The sequence below is a fragment of the Macrobrachium nipponense genome, chromosome 45 (genome assembly GCF_015104395.2).
Source record: "Macrobrachium nipponense isolate FS-2020 chromosome 45, ASM1510439v2, whole genome shotgun sequence".
In the NCBI taxonomy this organism is placed as follows: domain Eukaryota; kingdom Metazoa; phylum Arthropoda; class Malacostraca; order Decapoda; family Palaemonidae; genus Macrobrachium; species Macrobrachium nipponense.
The window spans coordinates 271,890-297,494 of NC_061105.1; the positions used below are offsets into that span (position 1 = coordinate 271,890).

Below are 25,605 nucleotides of genomic sequence, written 5' to 3' on the forward strand. Positions count from 1 at the left end.
ATCGCAAAGAATTTGATCGAAATATTGGATTAAATCGGATTTAAGTTTCGTCTTCAAGTCTCCGTATACCCTAAAGTGGATACAGGACGGGGTAACCATGCAGTCCTTTCTGCACCAGAAAAAACCACAGCAATTTTAACTATAAGCAAGTCGTGAACGCTATCTATTGGCCACCTAAGAAAATCAGAGCAAATGAACAGCTGTATTTTCAAAGATGAGCGTGAAAGCTAGCTAGAATATTACTAATACCAAGATTTCCTCATTGTATAAGAATATATCTGTGTTGAGATAACTGAATACAGAACCAATTGAAATAAAATTTATAAACAGGAAATGACACTAAAATTAGCGAAATTGACGTGGCATTTCATAGATGATATGAAGATCCAGGCATTCCAACACAACAAGATATAGCACCGTATTTTAGACCAGAATAATGCAGTTCTGAGCATAAATAATGGAATACAAAGCTATTTGTTTAAATTCCATATTTCTGAATTTACTACAGACCACTTGAAATGAAAAAAATATGTTTAATTCATTTGCTTTAAAATCTAAATATAGATTGGAAGTTCCGACAATCCATGTATACCAACAAAAATTAAATTTAACACTCCATTTTGGACAAGAATACTGCAGTTCTGAGCACAGAATAATCGAATTAAAAAGGTTTTATTTAAACAATTCAGGATTCTGAACTCACTTGTAGACTACTTTGTTAAATAGTAAAACTATCTCTAATTCATCAACTTTAAAAGCTGAATATAGATTGGCACTTCTGACAACTCTGCTCTTACTGTTCCTGGATGTAAAGGTCTCGCCATGTTTTACCCTGAAGAAATACATCCAGAAGACAAATACGTGCAATTTACGCGACTTTTTTTAGCGGGTTGTGGAGAGGGGGTTGGGGGGAGGGGAAATCCTATGAAAATAAATTTAGAAGTAGAAAAAATGACTTATCATCATTGACAGACTTATTATCCTTCAAGATCAACAAACGATATTATTGGTGTTGAACGTAAAATCCTAAAATTTATTACAAGCAGAATAAATACGGATTTTTTCTAAACTATCTGTTGAAATTGATGACTAATTTATCATAATTTTATGATACCAGAACATCTGAAAAGCATTAGGCAGTGCATAAGGAAGGAAAGAAGGACTTGTAGTAATAAAAACATGAATTATCACATAGTGGTTGAAGTTAACATATGATGACAGAAACACATATTGGAATAATATATCTTATTTTAGCCAAATTACAAAGAAACTGAAAAATAATATTCAGCTTGAAAATAACTCTAACTCAACATTAATTTCATTCTGAGAAAATTCATTGATGTTATTGGCGGGATACTTTCTGTTTATTCACCATAATTACTGGAAAATACCGTTCATTAATTCGTCCTTATGTAGAGGATCAAGGCACAAATGATTTGATTGTTGAAGCGTTATGCTACAAATCGGCAATATTTTGCAACTTCGGATGCAATGTATACTCGACATTGACGAGCCAATGAGCTGCGTTTTATCCATTCAGAAAGCAAGTTCAATTCAGCTTTCAAACAATGCCTTAGGCTGTTGAATTGCTTTTAACGAAGCTTGGTCTGATCGCATCATTGCCTTATTGCACAGAAACTGCGATATATTGCAATTTCGTCTGCATATCAATGATCCAGTCTGAAGGAAAAGTTGGTTAGTTCGACGAAAAATCCTTAGTCTGTATCCATGCTACTCTTGCGAATTTTGCCTGGCTTGCAAACATTGCCATATTGCAAGAATATTGCAATATATAGGAATTTCTATTGCATATTCGTGATTAGAAGATCATCATTGTGCATCTTATCACGCTTGAAGCTAAGGTTTCTTTGCCAAGAGAAAAAGTCCCAATGCCTTGCAAGCCATTTTGGCGAATTGTCCCTCGTTGGAAACATTCATTTCTGCAAGGAAACTGCAATATACTGCAACTTTCCATGCACAGGAGAACATTACTCTGCATTTTATCTCAAAAAAGGGAAAAGTTAGCTTGCTCCCAGAAAACATCAAACTAAGGTTGCTACTTGCATTTTCCTTTCGTGCAACATTCCCGTACTGCAAGGATTTTGAGACGAGTTGCAAACGTCCATGCATAATCGTCATTGGAAGAACATTTATATGTATTTATTCCAGTCTGAAGGAAAAATCATTTTGGCCCCCAAAAACATTTCCAGAGGCTACAGCCTTAATTGGTATCGTGATGATTTATGCCCGAATTGCAACATTGCAATAATGTAAGGAAGTTCAAATCAAAACAATTTCGATTTCATTATCTGAGTAACAGACAGATCGCTTTCCCTTTCTTTCATTTGAAGCGAATGGGTTCGTTCCCCAAATACACATTAATTATCTTGCTATGAAGGTTCAAAAGTTGGGTTTGAACTTCAAAAATCCAATAGAATACATTATGCAATTTCTAGTAAATTATTTTGTTCCTTTTCAAAAAAAAACATAATAAGACTATGGATCTGATACTTTCAGAGATTTATGTTTTCTTGCAATATTGTAGTATTGCAAACCTATTATGATAAAAGCGAATCATGCATGCATGCATGCAACCCACTTCAGGCCCAATAGACTTCACTCTATCCAGTTTCAAAGTAAAGCTGTTTTACTCCCAGAAAAATATCCTGAAACTGTTCCAGCCATGTTGAGGCATTTTTCCTTGTTTTGAACATTGTTATTTTGCAAACAAATGGCAAAATATTGTAACTTTGCAAACATTCATTATTAGAATTCTAATAAACATCATTTTATCGTGTTGGAATCAAAGATTATTTTGCTCCCTGAACAGTTCCTGAGGCTATATTGCTACTTTGACGAATTTTGAGGTTCTTGCAACATTCCATATTGCCCCTATTTTTAGCATATTGCATACTGCACTTCCATCCGGAACACTCCAGTCATTGTCTTTTTAACAGCATTCAGCAAAAATCATTCTGAACTAAAAGGATTGCATAGCCTGTTCATGACTCTCTTGCAATGCAACACTTCTGGTCTAAATATAGTTTGATATAAATGTGATTAGAGGACGTTATCATGTGTTCAGAGGTTGAATGGCGCTTCAGTTCGAGTTCAGTTTGCACTTCCTAACTAAAGCAACGATAACTGGGAATTTTCCACTAATTACATTATGAAATAGCATCAAAATGATAAATTAATAAAATAGTACTTTGATTAATAATGTCTTCAATTCTACGTGTTTCTCTAAGGGCGGCCAACTTGGTCACCATGGAATAATTAGAAGATTTTGAGACTATAAGCATGTGGTGAAACGCCATCTATTGGCTACCTAAGAAAATCAACTCAAATGAAGAACTGACCTTTCGAAGACGGGTGAGGAAACTAGTCAGATTATTCTATTCCCATCTTTTTACTCATAGCCTAAAATGATGAGGCTATTGGGATATCCAAATTCAACTTCAACTAGAAATGAGTATTTCGTACAAAGGAAAAATGACCCAAGATTCCACGTGAGGGAAGATGATAAAAGTAAACTTGCCTACAGTCCCCACCCCAATAGCGAAAATCCCACCTCCCGTCATAGACGATATGAAGATTGAGGCATACCAACAAACTGAAATGCAACACCGTATTTTGGACAAAAACACTGCAGTTCTGAGCATAAAATGATCGAATCAAAGGTGATGTACTTAAAGTAAGGTTTCTGATCTTACTACAGACGACTTTAATTAACAAACAACCTTCAATTCATCTGCTTTAAAAGCTAAATATAGATTGACCGTTCCGACAATCCATGCATGCCAACAAAATGTATTTTGGACAAGAATACTGTTGTTCTGAGCGTAAAATGCTATTAAGGATTATGTATTAGATATTAAAATGACTGACCTAACTTGAATTTACTTGGAATAATAAACTGCCTTTAATTTATCAGCGTTAAAAGCCGTATTGGATTGCCAGTTTCCGACACCCTGCAGGTCCTGTTCGAGGAGGTCAAAAGTCTCTCTGCCCTAAATTCTTCGGGATACAATTGCATGGTTTCTTTTTAGACTTCAGAGGAAAATGACACAAAAATAAGCAAGAACTTTTCGTGTATTTGGTCACATACATGATATCATTCAAGAGTAACAAACGATATTGTTTAATATGTAAAACATTTCCTTACATTGATTCAGAAGGATGAGCGTCTTCAATTCAGACACCTCCTCAACTTGTGTGGTAGAAGCGTGAAGGATTCTACAGGTGTTAAAATGTCAGTACTTTTCAGAACGAGGCACTAAGGAAAATTGGTCACAGTCCTGGCATGGGATTCGGTAAACCCCAGTGTCCTTGGGAAATGTCTTTTGTTGGACGTTAATCAGGATTTGGCCCAAGTGTTTTGGGTAAGTAATGCAAAAGGGTTAGATTTTCCGAGAGTCTGAGTCACCTTCTTAATCGTGTCCAGGTGTGGAATTTTTATTTTATTGTTGGGTGTATCTCTGTCTTGTCTTTAGGGGGTCGGTAAAAAATTACGTAATATATATATATATATATATATATATATATATATATATATATATATATATATATATATATATATATGTCTCATCACATCACCGTGATTCAATTATATTAAAACGCATTAAGCTACAAATGTATTTTAATATCTAATTGGCTCTACCTCAGAATTAGTATATTTCAATATATTTAATTCCCCTACGGTTTACATATATGAAAATATATTAATTCCGAGGTAGAGCGAAGTAGATATTAAAGGACATTTTTTAGCTCGAAATATATATATATATATATATATATATATATATATATATATATATATATATATTATTTATATATATATATATATATATATATATATATATATATATATATATATTATATATATATATACACGTGTGCCAGTGTGTTCATCTGTTTTTAATCTCCCAAAATGAAGCAGCCAGCCGGAAGCCGACAAGAAAATCTACCAAAACGAGGAGAGAGAGAGAGAGAGGGAGGTCCCCCCACCCGAGGTCATCAAAGTAGAATAGATTGACAAGCGTTGCCAATGGCCACAAACGCAAAAAAACCGGCCTGTGTGCGAGCCGAATTGCAAAAAAAAAACTATCTACGGATGCAATGACTGAGATCTACTCTTAATGAAGATCTATTTTTAAAGAAATATAAAAAAAAAAAAAAAATAATTCCTCCATTTCCCGTTTTCTTTTGATCGAAAAGCAACGTTATTGGACGATAATTAAAAGTATGGGAATGGAAAGCAATTGGAATGGCGGTAAATCAAAAATGGGAATGCAAAGCAATTGGAATGGAGGAAAATAAAAAACGGGAATATAAAGCAATTGGAATGGAGGTAAATAAAAAATGGAATATAAAGCAATTGGAATGGAGGAAATAAAAAAAAAGGAAATATAAAGCAATTGGAATGGAGGTAAATAAAAAAAGGGAATGCAAAGCAATTGGAATGGAGGTAAATAAAAGATGGGAATATTAAGCAATTGAAAAGTAGGTAAATAAAAAATGGGAATGCAAAGGAACTGGAACGGACGAATATAAAATAAAGGGAATGTAAAAGCAAGGGGAAAAAAATACAAAAGAAAAAACTATGATCAGATAAAAAAAATTCTCTCCTAAGCAACTTCAAGTCTTTTTTCTGTTATATTTAGTGATGGTAATCGAGCGATGTGTCCTTCTTCCACTCAAAATTAGCTAGAGTGAAAAAAAAATTATTCATAAATATTCAAAGAAAATATTTTTTTTTAAAAGTGACACGGATGAAAAGATAATAACAAAATAAATTATTCCGAACTTTGCAAAATATAGATTTCTTTACTCGACCAAGCACCTCTCTCTCTCTCTCTCTCTCTCTCTCTCTCTCTCTCTCTCTCTCTCTCTCACTAAAAAAATAAATAAAAAAAGTCACACCGATCTTTGTAAAAGATAAATTGCCCTTACTGGACCTCTCTCTCTCTCTCTCTCTCTCTCTCTCTCTCTCTCTCTCTCTCTCTCTCTCTCTCTCATTCTAAATACATATCTATATCTTTTGACTGATTAAAAATGTTGCATAAATATCCATTATGTAAATTCTCTCTCTCTCTCTCTCTCTCTCTCTCTCTCTCTCTAAATAGATAAATAAATAGATAAATAAATGAATAAATAAATAAATATCTGTATCTTTCGACGGATTAAAATATATTGTATGTATATACATTATGTAAATTTCTTACTCTCTCTCCCTCTCTCTCTCTCTGATCCCTGGGAAGGGACGGATGTGGGGGTGGAGGCGGTTGAAGTTTTGAAATTGGATATCTTCTGTAGGTGGATGGTATAAATAATAATATAATAATAATAATAATAATAATAATAATAATAATAATATATGACTTAAAACAATATAGAAATAATAATGACAATACTACTAGTTGTAGCGGTATTGTCATTATTGTTTTATATTGTTTTTAGTCATATTTTATTATTATTATTATACCATCCACCCACCAACACTCCACCTACAACGTAACAACCAACCCTCTACCCACAGTCTTCCACCCACAGCCCTCCAATTTACAACCCTCCAATGCTCCACAACCTTTCACCCACAACTCCACCCACATACCTCCACATTCAACTTTCCTCCCACAGTCAGCCACCTGGCTCTAAACGACTTTCCATAGAGAGAGAGGAGAGAGAGAGAGAGGGGGAGAGAACTGGTTATGGTAAAAATTATGATTGACAGTGAGGATTTAAACCAAAGACGAAGAAACTATTGAGTTTAATAAGTGAAATTATAAATGTTGAACTGCCGTTTCTCGTCTTGAGAGGAAATCACCCAAAGAGCTGTCTTCGGATGTATGCACCACTTCCTCTCCACAGTAACTCATCTACCATATGTAAAGGACCTAAAATATAAAAAGAATATACGCTCTTGAAAAGAAATCAATTTAACGTAAGAAATAAATCGACGAATTTAACGAGAAGGGAAAGAAATTCAGCAAGTTAGCTTCGTGAAAACGTAATTTCGTAAATGAACACTCGTTACTAAATAAGAAAAAATATATTTGAATTACGTTCGTAGTTAATCTTAGTCAAAATGAAACTCTACTGGTTTATAAACCAAAGGCACAAGTATAATGGTAATTATAATGATAAAATCCTTCACTTTAATTTTTCGACGTGTTGGCGACCATAAATTTAAACTATAATAAGCGTAAATTATATCTAAGAAACAGATCATCCTTTTGAGCCTGCATAAGGTCTCTCAACTGACTTACGTTTCTTTAGATCCTGGTCTTTCGTGGTAAGATGATAAGTCCAGTTACTTGTGTTGCCTCTCTCCGAACATGAAATCCTATCGCTCGGCCTTGGTGGAATTTATCGCTCCATGACACTTGAAAACTCCAGGGTAAAAAATAATGTCAGAAAATCTCAAAGGTCTGGTGCCACTCCACTCCGGACTGCTTTCTGTGCTGGTCTCTGGACTGGAATCCTGACTTTCCTCCGCTGGAAAAACTGTCCTACTGGCATCTGCCTCTGGCCTGGATTCTGCACCGCTGAATATAAATACTTAAAAGGCAGAGTGAGTGGATATTTAACTGTCAAACAGTCAGTTTCAAGAACTATTCAGGCTCAATAGTAAACAAAGTCGCAAATTATCCTATAACCATAAAACAAATTACCATTAAACAAATGCCCATAGTTCCAACCACCATCAAAGTAAACAAAAGACAATGTACTTTTCAGTACAAACAGAAATATACGAAAAGCATAAAGATATTTCTTTACACTCCACACCAAGGGTTCTACATTTAATTTTTATGTTAAATGTTGAACTCTGGAATAACTAGAAAAATTTCAGCCTTTTCTTTTACACTGGTAAAGTAAAACCTATAGAAGAAAAATCTCTCTTTAAATAAAACCAGGAGATACATTTCATATATAAACCTAGTTAAATGCTACACTTACAGCAACCGTAGAATTAGGCCCAGAGTTTACAGTGCCATGCACCTAGCATTCACCTTTTATTCTCTGGAATTTATTCTTAATAATATCTCAAGTAATTCCAAAGAATAGGAAGTGAAAGCTAAGTTCATGGCACTGTAGACAATGGGCCTACCTAATTCTACAGTTGCTGCAAGTGTAGCATTTAAATAAATTTATATATGAAATGTAACTTGTAGTTTTAAAAAGAGATTTTTCTTCTACAGGTGTTACTTTCTCTCTCTCTCCCACTCTTATTCTTTTGACACATTTTATGGATGATTCCAACCCTCCCTATTTTTCCGGGCTTGGGACCGGCTCTGAGATGGGCTGGCTTGCCTGCCCACCCTCAGAGGCTAGGTTAAAATGTGGGGTTTTTTCCACAGCAGGAAAATGGATGGAGTCATTCAGTCGAGCTCAGTTGCAGAGCTCCTCCTGACTGAGACAAAATGGCCAACACAATTGGGTCGCAGAATGGCCTGATGACTGTGGGGCTGAACGCATACCCAAAGCAACATAAGAAGAACAACCATGAACACCTTCGGGGGGATGGGCCTGGGGGAAGGCCCTGGGGAAATTTTCGAAGGTGGGGGGAAGTCCCTCTCAACGCTGCTGAGGATATGCCCTCAGCCTCACGGTCGCCAGGTCAGTCTGTGACTCACTCGAGTTGGCCCTTTTGCTTGACCTTTGTTGGGGGGGGGTGTGTCACGGGTTCATCTCCCCCTCCTGCTGTAGAAGGCAAAGGCATCAAGATTTGCCTCTTTTTGCCTGCCGCTTCGGAACTGGTGCTTCGGAATTGGTCCTCGAGACATCTTCTGTGCCCAGTTCTGCTGATCTAATTGGGAGATCGTCTCCCCAGTATGGTGTCCTGGGGCATCGTCTCCCCATCTTCTAGTTCAGGGGCCTCACTGTAAACTCCGGAGTGCTTGTTAGGACCTCCGTTCGTCGCTTCCGCCATTCTCTCATCTCCGTGCATGAGATCCGTCAACGTCTGAGTTAGGACCTCCCACTGCCGCCCGTAGTTAGTCCCCTCTCACGTTGGGCGTCACAGTAGTTCCTAAACTGATTCTCCTTCTTCATTCGCAGAGGTCAGAACAGGTCCTCTTTTTGCCCTTCATCTTCCGTCTCCTTTTCACTGGTTTCCTCCAGAACTTCATTTCCACCCAGTGCAATGTGTTGCAGGTGGAAATTCCTCTGAGCTGTCCCATGGAGAAGCGTCATCAACAGGTATTTATCCTGTTGCCTCAAAGCCTCTTCCTGTCTCCTCTGATGCTCTCTGAAACGTTGTGCTTCCCTCATCTCATGTTCCTCCTGCATCCTACACTTTTCTGTCAACCTTTCACATTCCTTTCCAAGTTGCTGCAGTCCTTCTTTGAGTTTTTGTTCTTGGCCTAACAATTGGCATATTTGGGTCTCCCTTTTCTGGACCTCTTCCTCAAAATCGCGAGCAATTTTTCTGGCCTTCTCGTCTGCTTCCTCTAGGAACCTGTTCAGTTCCTTCCCGTGATTGAGAGTGGTGGCTAGTTTCTCTCCTAGGTCTTCTTTTTCAGATATTAATCTTCTTTCCTTATTTAATAATCTCTCCATTTGGAGGCCCCTGTTGTCAAGCTCTTCTTTTAAGATTCTGAGGGAAGTCTCCATCTCCTTCCCTCTCTTTTTTTCTGCTTCCAACAAGCTCTCCATCTCCTTCCCATGATGGAGAGCTTCCTCTAGAAGTCTTTTCTCCTTCCTTAATGATTTCTTCAGTGAAGTTATTTCCAGGCAGTTTTCGTCTACCTCTTCCTGGAGCCTGGAATTCTCTCCTCCTAACTCAGCGACCCACTTCCTCATGACCTGGACCTCTTCAACCAAAATTTGGGTCTTCATCTTCACATTTCTTAGCTCTTCCTTCACTGAAGTGACTTCTACTTTTTTTTCTTCTAACTCCTCAATCAACCTCGCATTCTGTTCCCATAATTCTGAGACGCAGTTCTTCATCGCTTGTAGTTTTGCTCCCATGATCTCAGTTTCTGCTTTGAGTCTCGAGTTTTCCTCTTCCTTCAGCTCTAGCTTTCCTCGGAGAGCATCTTGGTCCACTGTGATGTCCATTATCTGGCTTTCCAGTTCAGAGACAGTGTCTTCAATGGACGCCATTTGACCTTCCAGAGCAATTAGTTTTTCTTGGTCCTTCTTAGACTCTAGAGCAGTCCGTTCGAGTAATTTAGTCAGAATGTCGATTTGCTTCTGCAGTTCTCTTTCTTTGTTGGCCATCTCCTCTTTGCATTCCTTCTCCAGAGACTCTAATTCCTCCTTAAGATCATTATTTAAATTTTCCATCCTCTCTCCTTCGTTTAGAGCCTGTTGTAGGTCATCTTTCAAGTGTTGATGCTCGGCCAAGATTCCTTCATTTTGATGGTGCAAATTGACAATTTCACTTTTCATAACTGCCTCCTGATCTGCATTCTTTCTCAGCAACACGTCCTTTTCTGCCATTTGATTCTGGAGCCGAATAATCTCCTCTTTTGCCTCCTTCCAAAGACGCTCCATTTCATCTGCAGCAACCTTGCTCTCTTCCAGTTCTTCTTTCAGTCTCTGCTTTTCTAGATCCAGTTTTAAGGTCTCTTCCAGCCTATATTCTTCGGGCTTTTCGTTTTCCTGAGGTTCTTCCAGTTCCTGAAGATGGTTAACAAGATTGTTGACATTCCAGTGCACAGCAAAGGCCAAGCCTGCCAACAAGGCCAAAACAGGAATGGCCAAGGCAAAGGCTGGCACCATCAAGCTGTTTGGTTGTTCAACAATTTCGGGACCATCTCCAGTACCTGTCAGTTCCTCCAGTTCTAAGCTTTCCTCTGGGAAAGATACATCAGTCCTTTCGGTCTTCAGGTCAATTCTTTCCAGTTCTTGTTCTAGATCTTCCAGTCTAGGCAATTGACGTTTATCCGTTTCCAGGTCATTGACACTATCTTCAAGTTCTAGACGATTTTGCAGTCTAGACATTTCATCCACATCTGTGTCCAGGTAGTCCTTGCTTTCTTCCAGTTCCATTTCATCGTTAATGTCTTCTAGGTCTACGTCATCGTCGCTGTCCTCTAGTTCTATATCATCGTCGCTGTTTTCTTGTTCCATGTCGTCGTCACTGTCTTCTAGGTCTACGTCGTCGTCGCTTTCTTCCAGTTCCATGTCGTCGTCACTGTCTTCTAGGTCTACGTCGTCGTCGCTGTCTTCTAGTTCTATATCATCGTCGCTGTTTTCTTGTTCCACGTCGTCATCACTGTCTTCTAGGTCTACCTCGTCGTCGCTTTCTTCCAGTTCCATGTCGTCGTCGCTGTCTTCTAGGTCTACGTCGTCATCACTGTCGTCCAGTTGTAGATTATCTTCCAGTCTAAAGTCGTAGGTTTCCAGATCTTCATCCAAATCATAAAATACGAGTCGATATCTTTTTAAAACCCAGCAAACAGCCAACGCCAAGGCTGCCAACAAGGCCAATCCAGGGATGGCATAGGCAAGGCCGGGCGCCGTCAAGCTGTGGGGTTCTTCAACAACAGTTTCCAGTTCAAGAGAGTCCACGGCGGCAGCAAGAGTATCCTGTACTCGTAAACCACCGTCGACTCCTTGACAACAAAGGAAACCAAGCAAGTTCATCCAATTAGGGGGTCCAAAGGGCCGGAAGGCAAGTCCGGGGGGCCTGCCCATTTGATTACCCTAAGATAATAAAGTTAATAACTGGCCAAATATAGCTGAACATCGTGAGTAATGTTAACCTCTACGTTTGCTTTCTCTTGCCTTGTTTTTGGAAAATGCCACTGCACAGGATTCAGGATCCGGAGGCGACGTTTCTGGAGGCGAAGCTCCTGGAGGCTCCGAAGAACGCCTCCAATTCCTGGCTCGGCTCCGAGAGATTTCTTCTTCTCCTTCTTCTTCTTCTTCTTCAATTTTTGTTGAGAAGTCTCTGGCTCCTGCTCTGAAGGATCGTAAGCAGGATTCAGGTCTCGTCGTCGATGGAATCCCACGAAATCTCAAGTATACTTTCCCCAAGTCCAGAATTTTAATCAAACTATCCATACCTTAACCTTCTTCATCTTTTTTGTCAATTTTAATCTTTTTAAAGTTATTTGACGCCAGATTTTACCTTTCATAAAGATTATTATTATTATTATTATTATTATTATTATTATTATTATTATTATTATTATTATTATTATTATTATATTATTATATTATTATTATTATTATTATTCAAAGAAAACTCATAATCACATGAGTCAATAAAATGGAAAAGTAAATTCACAATAGTATGTCTCTTTGATTTTGCAATTTAAAATTTATAGTAGTAAAGAAAGCTTTCGCTGACCTGCACGATCTTCCTTGTCAAGGAGGGCAGGTCATCGAAACCTTTCCGCTTAGTATTTTTAAATTAGAAAATCAAACAGACATACAATTGTGGATTTACTTTTCCATTATTAATATTATTATTATTATTGTTATTATTGGAGAAACAAATCCACAGTTATGTAAATGTACATATATTTAAGTTTAAAACAGAAAAGATAGCTTTCGGGAATCTGTACGGTTCCCCTTGATAAGGGGAACCGTACAGATTCCCGAAAGCTATCTTTTCTGTTTTAAACTTAAATATATTGTACATTTACATAACTGTGGATTGTTTTCTCCATTTGAAGACTCGTGCTACTATGAGGAATTTTTAATTTTTAATTGTTATTATTATTATTTTATTATTATTATTCTTATTATTATTATTATTATTATTATTATTATTATTATCATTATTATTATTATTATTATTATTAATTATAATCAGAAGATGAACCCTATTCATGTGGAATAATCCCACCAAAGGGGCCACTGACTTGAAATTCAAGCTTCCAAAGAATACTATGATGTTCATTTGAAAGAAGTAACAGAAGTTACGAGATTAATTATAAACAAATTAACAAATTAATAAAGAGATATTTCTTATAGCTTTGGATAAACTACTTGAAATGGCATTATTATACAAAAAAGGGCTAATTAACTATTTTTTATATTAACAAACGCGAAAAAAAAAATTGAATAGAAATAGCGTTAAGACAAGGTCAAATAATCTTGATTAGTAAATTTCTTGCAAACTAAATTTGAAATAATTTAATACGAATTAAGTTAAAAACCTTTTATAGGACAAGTCCACATAGACGCAAGGTTTCAAATAGGTTAGGAAAAACTTGTTAGTAAAAATAAAACTAATAGATTACAGAATTGTTTCACAGCACAATTATCTTTTTAATCGTTAATTGTTCACTTGATTTTTTAAAAGCCTGCAAACGGATGCTGACTAAAAAAGAAAAGAAAAAAAATTTTTTTCTATTATCAAATCGATATATGTTTATAACATGTTTTGCAAATTCGCAAGAAAGATTCATGGATAAAAAAATGAAAATATAGAAAAATATCCTAAATATTTCAATTATAAAGAGTAAAGAATTAAACACATATCATTTCAGACCATTCTCTACTTGATAAGTGAATTGGCTCTTGATAAATATGCAAATAAAATTACTCTTTCGCAATTATAATGAGCAATTATTTTATTTTTCAATAATTATGAAATCAAATGCATTTTGAGGACAGTGAATCAATCTAAATATTACATACTTAATTCTGTAAGCTTAACTTATGTTTTTTATTTACTATTTTTCACTTTTTGAATGTTTTCATTCTGTTTTTCAATTTTTTATTACCTAACAAAGGTGGTCAAGCAATTCTAGTACAGAATAAATAAAAAATAAAAAAATTAAAAATCTATAGAAAACGAGAATTAGAATTTTTCGAAAATTAACCGTATATCATTCTTTGCAACCATCATACAAATTCTAAATAAATAAATAAATAAATCTACAAATGAATAAATAAACAAATTTCTTTGCCTGTCCATTGACATGAGTTATCAGTTCCAAACTTCGACAATAGGTATCTGACGGAAATCATGATAATAAGTACCTATTGACTGAAGACAATTCAGATCAGAAAAACAAACATCTGTGAGGTAATTAAGCACAAACAAACAAACACAAACGCTTATATATATATATATATATATATATATATATATATATATATATATAATTGCTCTACAGAAAAAAGTCCAGTAGACTCCCTCTTTCCCCATACCTTTTTCCAGTCAAATATTCCACGTTTTCAACAACAACAAAATCCATTAAAAAGAAGGAAAAGACAAGGAAAAAAAACGACAAAGTGCGACAGCAAAAATAGAGGCCTAGGTGCAACGGCAAGAATTAAGAAGACTCAGATTTTTAAAAGTTTTTTTTGGAAACGATAAACAATGATGGTCAACTGTTATATTCCTTGAAACATGATAAAAAATATATCTGCTTTATCATTACAAAAGGTCCTCATAAAAGATTAAGAATAAAATACGAACGCGTACCACATTCCCTGGCAAGTTGCATCCTTCAGTTGAAAATACTTTATCTGTTGAGATACTTTTCACGAGACTAGCAAATATTTTCCTTCCAATATGCACAACGCTTATCGTAAACGATCGTTCGAAATTGTCAATAAAGACATGAAGAGAGTAACTAAACATAGTAACTAAACATAAATATTGACGAAAACGATCCACAGGACAGCTCTAACCCCAAGGGAGAGGCAAAAAAAAAAAGAAAAAAAAAGAAAAAGAAAAAAGAATGACCCAGTGCCTTCTTGCAATTTGAGGAGAAGTCCACGAATGAAAATGGGTATTCGTCTTACCTCAACTTTCTACTGAAATGAAATGGAGCGCTCGCCCTGAAATGAAAGAAAAGAACATATAATTAGCTATAAGTCTATTTTCAAAATGGACGTACGAAAGATTTTCAGTTATTCCAATAATGAAGCTTGCAAGGTTTTGAACCACTGCAATTAGAAATTGCAACATCTGCATCCATTTCAATAGCGAAATTTGCATGATTTTCAACGGTTGCAATGATGAGGCTTGCAAGATTTTCATTCATTTACATAATGATGCTTGCAAAGCTTTCAAATAATAACCTTCTATATACAGACTAATTATTTGCTCTATAAGGAAGGAAAGGTTGTTTTTTTGTTTGTATGGTGTTTTTACGTTGCGTGGAACCAGTGGTTTTTCAGCAACGGGACCAACGGGTTTACGTGACTTCCAAACCACATCGAGAGAGAACTTCTATCACCAGAAATAAATATCTCTCACCCCTCAGTGGAATGTCCGAGAATCGAACTCGCGGCCACCGAGGTGGCACGCCAACACCATACCAGCCACGCCACTGAGGAGCTAGAAGGAAAGATAGTATCATACATGATGCAAGTCATATCAAGCTTTTTTTTATTAATCTGACCCAATATTACGTGTTACCTCCGATCACGTCATGGGGTCTATACTAATAAGTTGACTTGAGTTTTCTTAAAAGAAAACTAGAGGCTGCAAATCATCCACACTTCAATCATCAAATATATCAAATTGCAACCCTCTAGCCACAGTAGTTTTTATTTTATTTAAGGTTAAAGTTAGCCATCATCATACATCAGGCAGCGCAATAGGTGCCAACAACATAGGCCACCACCGTGCGGTGTTACAGTTTCATGGACCGCGGACCATACAGCAGTACAGTGAAACCACCGAACGATAGATCTAGTTTCGGTGGCCTGATTATAAGCTATAGCGGCTGTACAGAAAACTAGGTTGCGCCAAAGAAACTTCAGAGCAATCTCTCTACCTTGTTAACCACTTTTAAAATTTGTTTATATATAAAATTGACTATCACTTTTCTTCCTCCTTCCTCAATATATATTTGTGTGTTTGTGCGTCTGTGTTTGTTTGTGTGCGTGTGTGTACATACAGGGTGTCCATAAAGTCCCAGTACCATTCTGAGCAATTAATACTTGTAATGGCACTGGGACTTTATGGACACCCTGTATGTATATATCATAGACCCCTTAAATAGAAGGACTGGTATCCTCTATGCTCGGTATCTGGAACTTGGGTCCCAAGTTGGAACTTGGGTCCCACCCACAATTTGTGTCAAATACATGATAGAACCTTCATTCTGGTGTCTTAAGGGGTTTTGAAGGGCGAAGAGTTCATTTGTCATACTTTTAACCTCCTACGATGTCATCTGAAGGTCATTTAAAGGTCAAATCTAGGTCATTTAAAGGTCAAATCTCATAAAAAACGCAAAATCATACAGAATATTGTATATTCTCTCAATTAAAGCAATGGAAAACACACCTTAAGTTACCCTGTCACTGAATTAAAATCCATATATAAACAGTTAAGCCTGGAGAAACAACAGGAACATGTCTAAGGCAAACAATATAGTTATTCTAGAAACAAAATCATTGAAAAAACATTCCATAATATAAATAACATTAGGTACATGTTTAGTTTTTAGCAGATAGTTTTTCTTTTCTTCTCAAGCAGCCAAGGTGTCTTTCTTTATCACTGTTGTCTAGCACAAATGCTTTCAAAAAAATGTTTGACAGAGTAAGGCATGCTCCTTGAATTGCAACCATTGGACTATCGATACAAGATAAAGTTTGGCTGAGATGAGCTCGGCAGCAATGCAAGTTGCACTCATCAAAAAGTTTATAGGCTGAGTGTACAAAATGCACTGTTGAGAGTAGAGGTACAGTTTCGACACTCAAAATATTACCTCGAAATTTGTGTTCCAGATATCCAGCTAGAAAAATAATTTTATGTTTGATACTGTCATTAGATTGAACTAGGTCTTCAGTGTCAGCAATAGTGATGTCAAAGTGATAATCATCAATGCAAATGTTAGAGGTACAAGGCACATCATTAGACTGGTGCGGCGTAGACTCCGTATTTCAAAAGTGCATGGAGGTTCTTGGTTGCTGCAGCTGCCTTGATATCTACAATGTCAATGTAGAAATTACCCCCATTGCGTTGTCTGGCTTGGCCAAAGAACTTTTCAAGGGCCTCATCAGCAAACACACCAGGTAGCACATAGGTGAACTTGTACTGAGTCAATAGCCACTCTGCAGCCTCAATGTTGGCTCTTGTAGACAGCACCAATGCCTCTGCAGTTTGCTTTGTGAGCTTTTGCGTCCGACCTCGACCGCCTGACCATGCACAAGAGGATATAACATCACAAGTTTCATTAAGTTTCTTGAAAGTAGTGCAATTATTGGTCCATGGTTGACGACAATCATCACGCATGTTAATACCGGAATACCGATCTTTCACATTCATCATGTGGAACCAATCAGTGATCAGCTTAACAAAAATGATGGTGCCCTCGCTAATGCCAAGTTTATCCTTTAGAGTTGAAAGGGCAGCAACAGTTTTATCATTGAAGATTTGACAAACAAAAGGCACGCTTTGTCTCTGCAAAGGCTTTGGGTACACAGCTGTGTATGTGATCTTGGTTAGACGGATACTGTTTCTCCTGTCTTCATCGTACAGTGCTTCTATGTCCTTCCATCGTGCAACATATGTTTTTCCATCTTTTATGAAAGAAAGTTCCTTATCCTGAACGGTTATCCAGTTATTTATTTCTTACATTTTTGAAAGAATGAACATAGTCAAAAACAAGGAAAGCATGAGAATTTATAGCATTATGAAAGCTTTACCAGGACCACCTAATTTACCTAAACTGCAACGTTTGTGTTGCAATTATCACTACACAAGAAATTATAGTACCACCAGCATCGCTAACCGCTACTAGAGCTTCTACCAAAATTTCCTTGAGTTGATCTGAATTAAGTTTTGCAACAGGGTAAATGCGTAGTATATATTTAGGGCCACCAAAATGGCAGACAACTTCAATTACTAAAGCATGTGTTGCGAGAACTTCGGTATCACAAGAACCATTTTGAGCGTAACCAACAACACGACCACCTGAGTACCTAAGTGTTTCTGTGAGCTTCACTTCATCAAAAAGAATGTTGACAAGACGCTGCTGAGTTTAAGTTTTGAAAAAGTTGCTCCAAGTTTTTATCATGTAGACTACAGGAGAGAAGTTTTTTTCAACAGTTCCACTCTAGGTAAAACAACTGAACCAGACTTTCGTAGCATCACCAAGAACATAAAGATTTCTGTCAAAGCGACGGCCTTCTGGATGAGTGAGTAATAACTGTAACTGAGAATGAAGAAACTGAAAATGAGGCGAATCAGAACAACTCATATGGCTCAATTCCTGTACTGCACTTTTCAGATAGTCTGCATCTTTGAACTCATACTCTGTTATGCATGACATAATTTTATCAAACTGGGACCATTTACTGAGAAGGCTATTCTTTTGCAGACAACCAGCTTTAGAAAAATATGTCTTAGGTATTTCCTTTCCATTTTTTCTCAACGCATTTAAGATACAAAAACCCAAATGACGATTTCACATGTTGCAAATGGAGAAATTGGATAACGGAACGGCCCTTTGCATCAGTTTTAGAAATGTAAATATCATCACTATCACAAACAATACGATAATCCTTTGAGATATGCTCCTGGATGTCATTACAAAATGAATAAAAGTCGCCGATCTTATCCACAACTTCATTTCGGAGTCTTTCGTTTTCAGCTCGGGTCTCTGCTGAAGCAGTTGTAATTCTGGGTGCTGAGGGGACCTGCTTTAAGCATGACTTTGAAACTCCAGGGAAAATGGATGGTGGATGACTTGGTCTTTTCCCTCCTTTAACTGTAATCCATTCACAGTCAAAATGATGAGCACAGGCATAGATCTACTTCAGCTGTAGCAAACTGGAACGCTCATTTGGCATAGCATCGATCCAACGGTTTCGCTCCACTTCATCAGTTGGAAATGATACTACTTTGGTGTATGGTTCATCCCTGTAATTTCCTCGACATCCGTAGACATTACTCTTCTTAGGCATTGTGCGTTGTTTGTAGAAACCCCTGAAACAAAATTAAATAAATTATATCAATTATGGTCTAAGACAGTTTTGGCAATTAGTTTATCAATATGTTGCTAGATTACATTCCTTTTTCGACTAAAACATAAACTCCTTAAATAGGCCCATTTTATGACTATCATACGGCACTAAAAGTGAATAAATGTAAAAAATGTTTACATACATTCAAATCATTGTTTACATACATTCAAATCATTGTTTACATACAGTGAACATATTACGTCATAAAATAGTGGGACCCAAGTTTCGCAACCCGAGAGTGCAAGATACTAGTCCTTCTATTTAAGGGGTCTATGGTATATATATTACAACTATTGTTTACATCAATCAAAGTTACTAAGTTCGTATACCCGTTCGTAGTCCAGGAAACGTCCTCCACTAGCGACTAATTACGAGTCGCGTTGATATTCCCAAGCCATTAATTAAAGCAGCAACAATAGAGAGCAAATCACTGGCAGTCATTTCATCAACGGTCTAAACAGCGCACACTCATTACCTCCCTTTGCCAATAATAGCACATAAAGCATGCTGCTATTGGCAATTACTAGGTTGATGCAAACTGACTCCCATTCAGACCAAATAAGAATACAGACGAACATATTTCATCGTCCAAATTTCTGGTTTAATCGAGCCAGCATTACATCTTGTTCTACAGACACAAAGGTCTTTTATTTATCACTATTCTTATTGGTTCAAGTGATGATACTAGTATTAGTAACTAATATTGGTTCGAATGATGATACTAGTAGTAGTAACAAACATAGGTTCAAGTAATGATAATAGTAGTAGTAACTAACATTGGTTCGAATGATGATACTAGTAGTAGTAACAAACATAGGTTCAAGTGATGATACTAGTAGTAGTAACTAACATTGGTTCGAATGATGATACTAGTAGTAGTAACAAACATAGGTTCAAGTGATGATACTAGTAGTAGTAACTAACATTGGTTCGAATGATGATACTAGTAGCAGTAATAAACATTGGTTCAAGTGATAATACTAATAGTAGTAACTAACATTGCTTCGAATGATGATACTAGTAGAAGTAACAAACATAGGTTCAAGTAATGATAATAGTAGTAGTAACTAACATTGGTTCGAATGATGATACTAGTAGTAGTAACAAACATAGGTTCAAGTGATGATACTAGTAGTAGTAACTAACATTGGTTCGAATGATGATACTAGTAGTAGTAACAAACATAGGTTCAAGTGATGATACTAGTAGTAGTAACTAACATTGGTTCGAATGATGATACTAGTAGCAGTAATAAACATTGGTTCAAGTGATGATACTAGTAGCAGTAACAAACATTGTTTCAAGTGATGATACTAGTAGTAGTAACAAACATTTGTTCGAGTGATGATACTAGTAGTAGTAGTAGTAACAAACATTGTTTCAAGTAATGATACTACTAGCAGTAATAAACATTGGTTCAAGTGATGATACTAGTAGTAGTAGTAACAAACATTGGTTCAAGTGATGATACTAGTAGTATAGTAACAAACATTGGTTCAAGTGATGATACTAGTAGTAGTAGTAACAAACATTGGTTCAAGTGATGATACTAGTAGTAGTAGTAGTAACAAACATTGGTTTGAGTGATGATACTATTAGTAGTAGTAACAAACATTGGTTCAAGTGATGATACTATTAGTAGTAGTAACAAACATTGGTTCAAGTGATGATACTAGTAGTAGTAGAACATTGGTTCAAGTGATGATACTAGTAGTAGTAGTAGTAGTAACAAACATTGGTTTGAGTGATGATACTAGTAGTAGTAGTAGTAACAAACATTGGTTTGAGTGATGATACTAGTAGTAGTAGTAACAAACATTGGTTCAAGTGATGATACTAGTAGTAGTAGTAACAAACATTGGTTCAAGTGATGATACTAGTAGTAGTAGTAACAAACATTGGTTCAAGTGATGATACTAAGTAGTAGTAGTAACAAACATTGGTTCAAGTGATGATACTACTAGTAATAGTAACAAACATTGTTTCAAGTGATGATACTAGTAGTAGTAGTAGTAACAAACATTGGTTCAAGTGATGATACTAGTAGTAGTAGTAACAAACATTGGTTCAAGTGATGATACTAGTAGTAGTAGTAGTAACAAGCATTGGTTCGAGTGATGATACTACTAGCAGTAATAAACATTGGTTCAAGTGATGATACTAGTAGTAGTAGTAGTAACAAACATTAGTTCAAGTGATGATACTACTAGTAGTAGTAACAAACATTGTTTCAAGTGATGATACTAGTAGTAGTAGTAACAAACATTGGTTCAAGTGATGATACTAGTAGTAGTAGTAACAAACATTGTTTCAAGTGATGATACTAGTAGTAGTAGTAACAAACATTGGTTCGAGTGATGATGCTACTAGCAGTAATAAACATTGGTTCAAGTGATGATGTTGCGGGTATTTATTTTTATTACTCTTCGTTATGGTTGCGTAGCGTACTTACGAGTTCTTATTCTCTCTCTTCTTCTTCTGGTTCTCTTCGTTGTTACGGGTAATGTTTAAAAGGTTATTTGTCATGGGCTAACCTTCATTTATCACTTGTTACGGTTGAGTTTCTTTTCTCATAGGAACAATTAAATTATTTATTCTTTTCACTATGTCTCTCAGGAGTTTTGATTGGTTTAAACATGGGTTGGAAATCCTTGGGAAACTGGGCAAGTTAAACACCACTTCATAAAATTTGCTTATATTAGATAAAGTACAAAGTTCACTTTACACAATACACTACTATCACACTACAATGGAACAGAGTGAGAAGGAACACAGCCTCCCCGTATAAGGACTGGTTCTTGACTGAGTTTCTCTAGGACTTCAAATGAAGTCTGGACCTAACTACTTCAATTTGCTCCTCCTCAATTATCCTTTAGGACACATCCTACTTCTTCATGAATGGCTTTCCTTACTTCCGGTGCCACCTCCAGATTAGTTTGATTGGTTTCGTCCCTTGACGGTAACCACCCACTGAAGGAGTCAAAGTTCATATTTTCTGGTTCGGTTTGCATTTTACTGTTTTCAAAAACAAGTGCCAATGTTTTGGTCTGGTTTACGAAACTGCTATTCGTGCAGACTTATGCTGTACACATCTACTCTCTTTTCTACCTTAACTTCTGGTAGATTCTTCATCACTCTACCCTCACTATATATTTTTCTACCAGTGGTTTTCCTAACTAAATTTTCCTAGCTACATACTAGACAGACTCTTGTTGTTTCCTAACAACACTCGGCCACCTACTGGCAGTGACCTCAATGCCTAAAATTATAAAAATGATTACAAAAAAAGATACAATGTTGAAAGTAATCAAAAATGGTTATATATAGATATACAATAATGCTAGTATATCAGTTACTTGAAGGCAAATTTTTCAGTAAAGACTTAATGTTGAGTTTGTTAACAACTAACACTCTGACAATACATATGAAAGCAACTATGGTAAGTGCTAACAAAACAATATTTATCATGGACATGATGGGGGAAATGTCAGAGTGTTAGTCCTTTAGTTTAACAATCAAATTCTGGTTCTTGTTAGTTGCATCAATGACTTTAGTCATGATGGTACCTCGTTCTGCGGCCCACATTTCTAATTTTTCTATTCTAGCCCTATCTTTATCTACATCACCATCAGTAGCTACACCAAACAAAGTGTTTAAGGCTGTGCCAATGAATGGCAACAATGACCTTTTCTTAATTCTCTTGGGTAACACTTGACTAATATCTTCCCTAAGTTTTAACAAAATAGAATTGTTCTGGTTAGTAGACATGAGACTTTCAATCCTTCCCATTAAACTACCAAGTTCTTGTTGCTGTTCGTCTATAGCTGTGATGTTGATGGTTACAACCGCTATGTCGTGTATCATCTTCACATGACCATGTTCTTTTAGGATTGCTCCCTTCTTGATTTGCAAGAGGGAGATGCAGATCGCTCACCATGAGCCATAGTGAAATCCATTTCCTGCAATTATATTCTAAGCAGTAAACCTTATACAACAATGTTATTGACCTGTTGCACTTGGTCCTATCTTTTCCTTAAATTGTATCTCGGAGTCACTAATGCTGATGAAGTATGGGAATCATTTACGTTACTGTTTTCCTTACTACTTGACTCCTTTAAATCTTTAAAATTCTTTAAATGTTCTTCTGACCAAATGTCGGAATGTACTATTTTAATATGGTTCCAATGTGCAACAGTATCATTTAAAGTTGATTCATGCATTAGCTTAAATTTATTTAACTTTAATCTTTCTATTACTCTATATGGACCTTGAAATTTAGGACTTACTTTAACATTAGGTCCTTCAACTTTGTGATTAAGCATATATACTTGTTGACCTATTTTTAATTCTGGGACTGTTGATTTCTTATTGTAATACCTACTAGACTTTTGATGTAACTCCTTCAATCGAGCCCTTGTGCCTTTTACTGTCTCGAAAGTCCGTCTTGTTTTCCATGCAACATAGTCTTCGTAATTATAAGTATGTCTGGGTGGAGTTGCATCGTCTAATAAGGTACTTGGCATTCTTCTCTGATAACCATATAACAGAAAGTGTGGGGTTTCCCCAATAGATTCATTTACAGTGTTATTAATAGTGAATTGTATGTCTTCGAGCATTAAGTCCCAATCTTCAGTCTGTGGAGTTACCAAAGTTTTCAGTACATCCTTTATTTTACGATTTGTTCTTTCAACTGCTCCATTAGAGCTTGGTTTATAAGCTGTAACCTGACACTTGTTAATTTCATAAAACTCACACAATTTCTTTAATATGTCACTAGTAAATTCTCCTGCATTATCAGATAATAATGTTTGAGGGCATGAATGTCTAGTAATTATTCTAGATTTCGGAGCTTCTGCTACAGTAGTTGCTTCTCTGTTTCTGACTGGAATGATCTCAACATACCTAGTCAAGTAATCTATGAAAACTAATATCTGACGATTACCTCTAGTTGTGTTTGGAAATGGACCTACAAAATCCATTGAAACTACTTGAAACGGAGTTAATTCTGATGGATATTTTTCAAGAGGGGCTTTTACATTTACGTTACCCTTGTGTACGTTACAGATATGACAATTTTCAACAAATCTTTTAGCATCTTCATTGCAATTCGGCCAAAAATAGTTTCTAGTGACCGTTCTACATGTTTTCTTTATTCCAGGATGTCCTGACAACTTGTAAGAGTGTGTTAGTTCTAATACTTCTTTGGTTAGTGTGTTAGGTACATACAAACGTGAACAAGCATTCGGTTCTTTTGATGTTTTATATAGAATTCCATTGATTAATTGAAATTCAGACTGATCATCCTCCTTTTGCATTAAATTTCCCACTATTTTTCTAATGTTGGCGTCCTTTTGTTGTTCGATCCGAACTCTTTCTAAATCTAGATCTATGATCTGACTACTAAAGCAGAAGGTATTAGTTGTGATTTGTTTTTCAGTTTCTTCTTGCGATCTTGACAAGGCATCTGCTACAGTGTTATAACTAAACTCTGGGGCAAATTCTAAGACACTTATAAACCATCTGTTAAATTTCATATTATTTGTGAAAGCTCTTTTCATGAATAGGTCACAAAGGGGTTTGTGATCTGTAAGCACATTGACTTTATGTCCTAGCAATATATGCCTAAACTTTCGTCATCCCCAGTATTAAGCTAAGCGCTCGGTAGTGCTATAATTTCTTTCTGCAGCATTCAAAACTCTACTTGCATAATATACTGCTCTCATTCTTGTTTTTCCTTATTGCATTAATACTGCACCTACACCTGCACTGGAAGCATCGCGGGCTAAGTAAAATTCCTTTGAAAAATCTGGGTACACTAAAATTGGATTTCTTGTCGTCATTTCCTTGAGTGTTTGGAAAGCTCTTTCATGTTCTGCCTTCCATTCATAAGATACATCCTTCTTAGTTAAATCTGTTAAAGGTTTGGCTATAGTGGCAAATCCCTTAATAAAGGTCTGTAGCACCCTATCATGCCTAAAAATCTTCTCAAGGCTTTCAAGTTACTTGGAGCTGGATATGCTACAATTGTCTTTTATTTTACCTTCCTGCATACGCAGTCCATTTTCACTGATGACATGTCCTAAATACTCTAATGATATCATGAACTGAATTATCTTAATTTTTATCTTTAATCCTGCACTCTTCAGTCTTTCTAACACTATTTCTAATGTCTTAAAGTGACTATCCAAGTCCTTACTGAAAATGACTACATCATCTAGGTATACTGAAACATCCTCTATATCTCCTAAGATTTGGAGCATTAATCGAGTAAAGGTTAATGGGGCTGATGTAAGAACAAAGGGCATGACTTCAAACTGTAAATGTTCCTTATGAGTACTAAAAGCAGTCAAAGGCTTGGACTCTTCGTCTAAGGGCACTTGCCAATATCCACTGAGCAAGTCTAATGACGTAAATATTTTTGCTCCACCTAATTGAGCTAACATATCATTTATGACAGGCATTGGCATTCTATCTGGGATGGTGTGTGAATTTAATTTTCGATAATCTATTACTATCCTCCAACTGCCATCTTTCTTTGGAACTAACAAGAGAGGTGAATTATGTGGTGATTTAGAAGGTACTGCTACTCCATCCTTCTTCATTTCGTCAATTAACTGATCTACAATCGGTCGTTGACTTATTGGCAACTTATAGTTAGGCATATAGAAAGGTTTAGTTCCATCTTGTATTAAAATCTTATACTGCAAAGTA

At 36.2% G+C, this 25,605-nt stretch overlaps 2 protein-coding genes across 2 annotated transcripts in view; one reads left to right on the plus strand and one right to left on the minus strand.

Moving 5' to 3' along the window:
- LOC135214251 (alpha-ketoglutarate dehydrogenase component 4-like) overlaps positions 1-25,605 on the plus strand; it is a 381,447-nt gene that overhangs the window by 46,564 nt on the left and 309,278 nt on the right. The gene's annotated exons all lie outside the window — the stretch shown is intronic.
- LOC135214051 (myosin heavy chain, cardiac muscle isoform-like) lies at positions 9,064-11,646 on the minus strand. The gene has a single exon (XM_064248165.1). It carries the CDS (start codon positions 11,644-11,646, stop codon positions 9,064-9,066), a length of 2,583 nt encoding a protein of 860 aa, XP_064104235.1.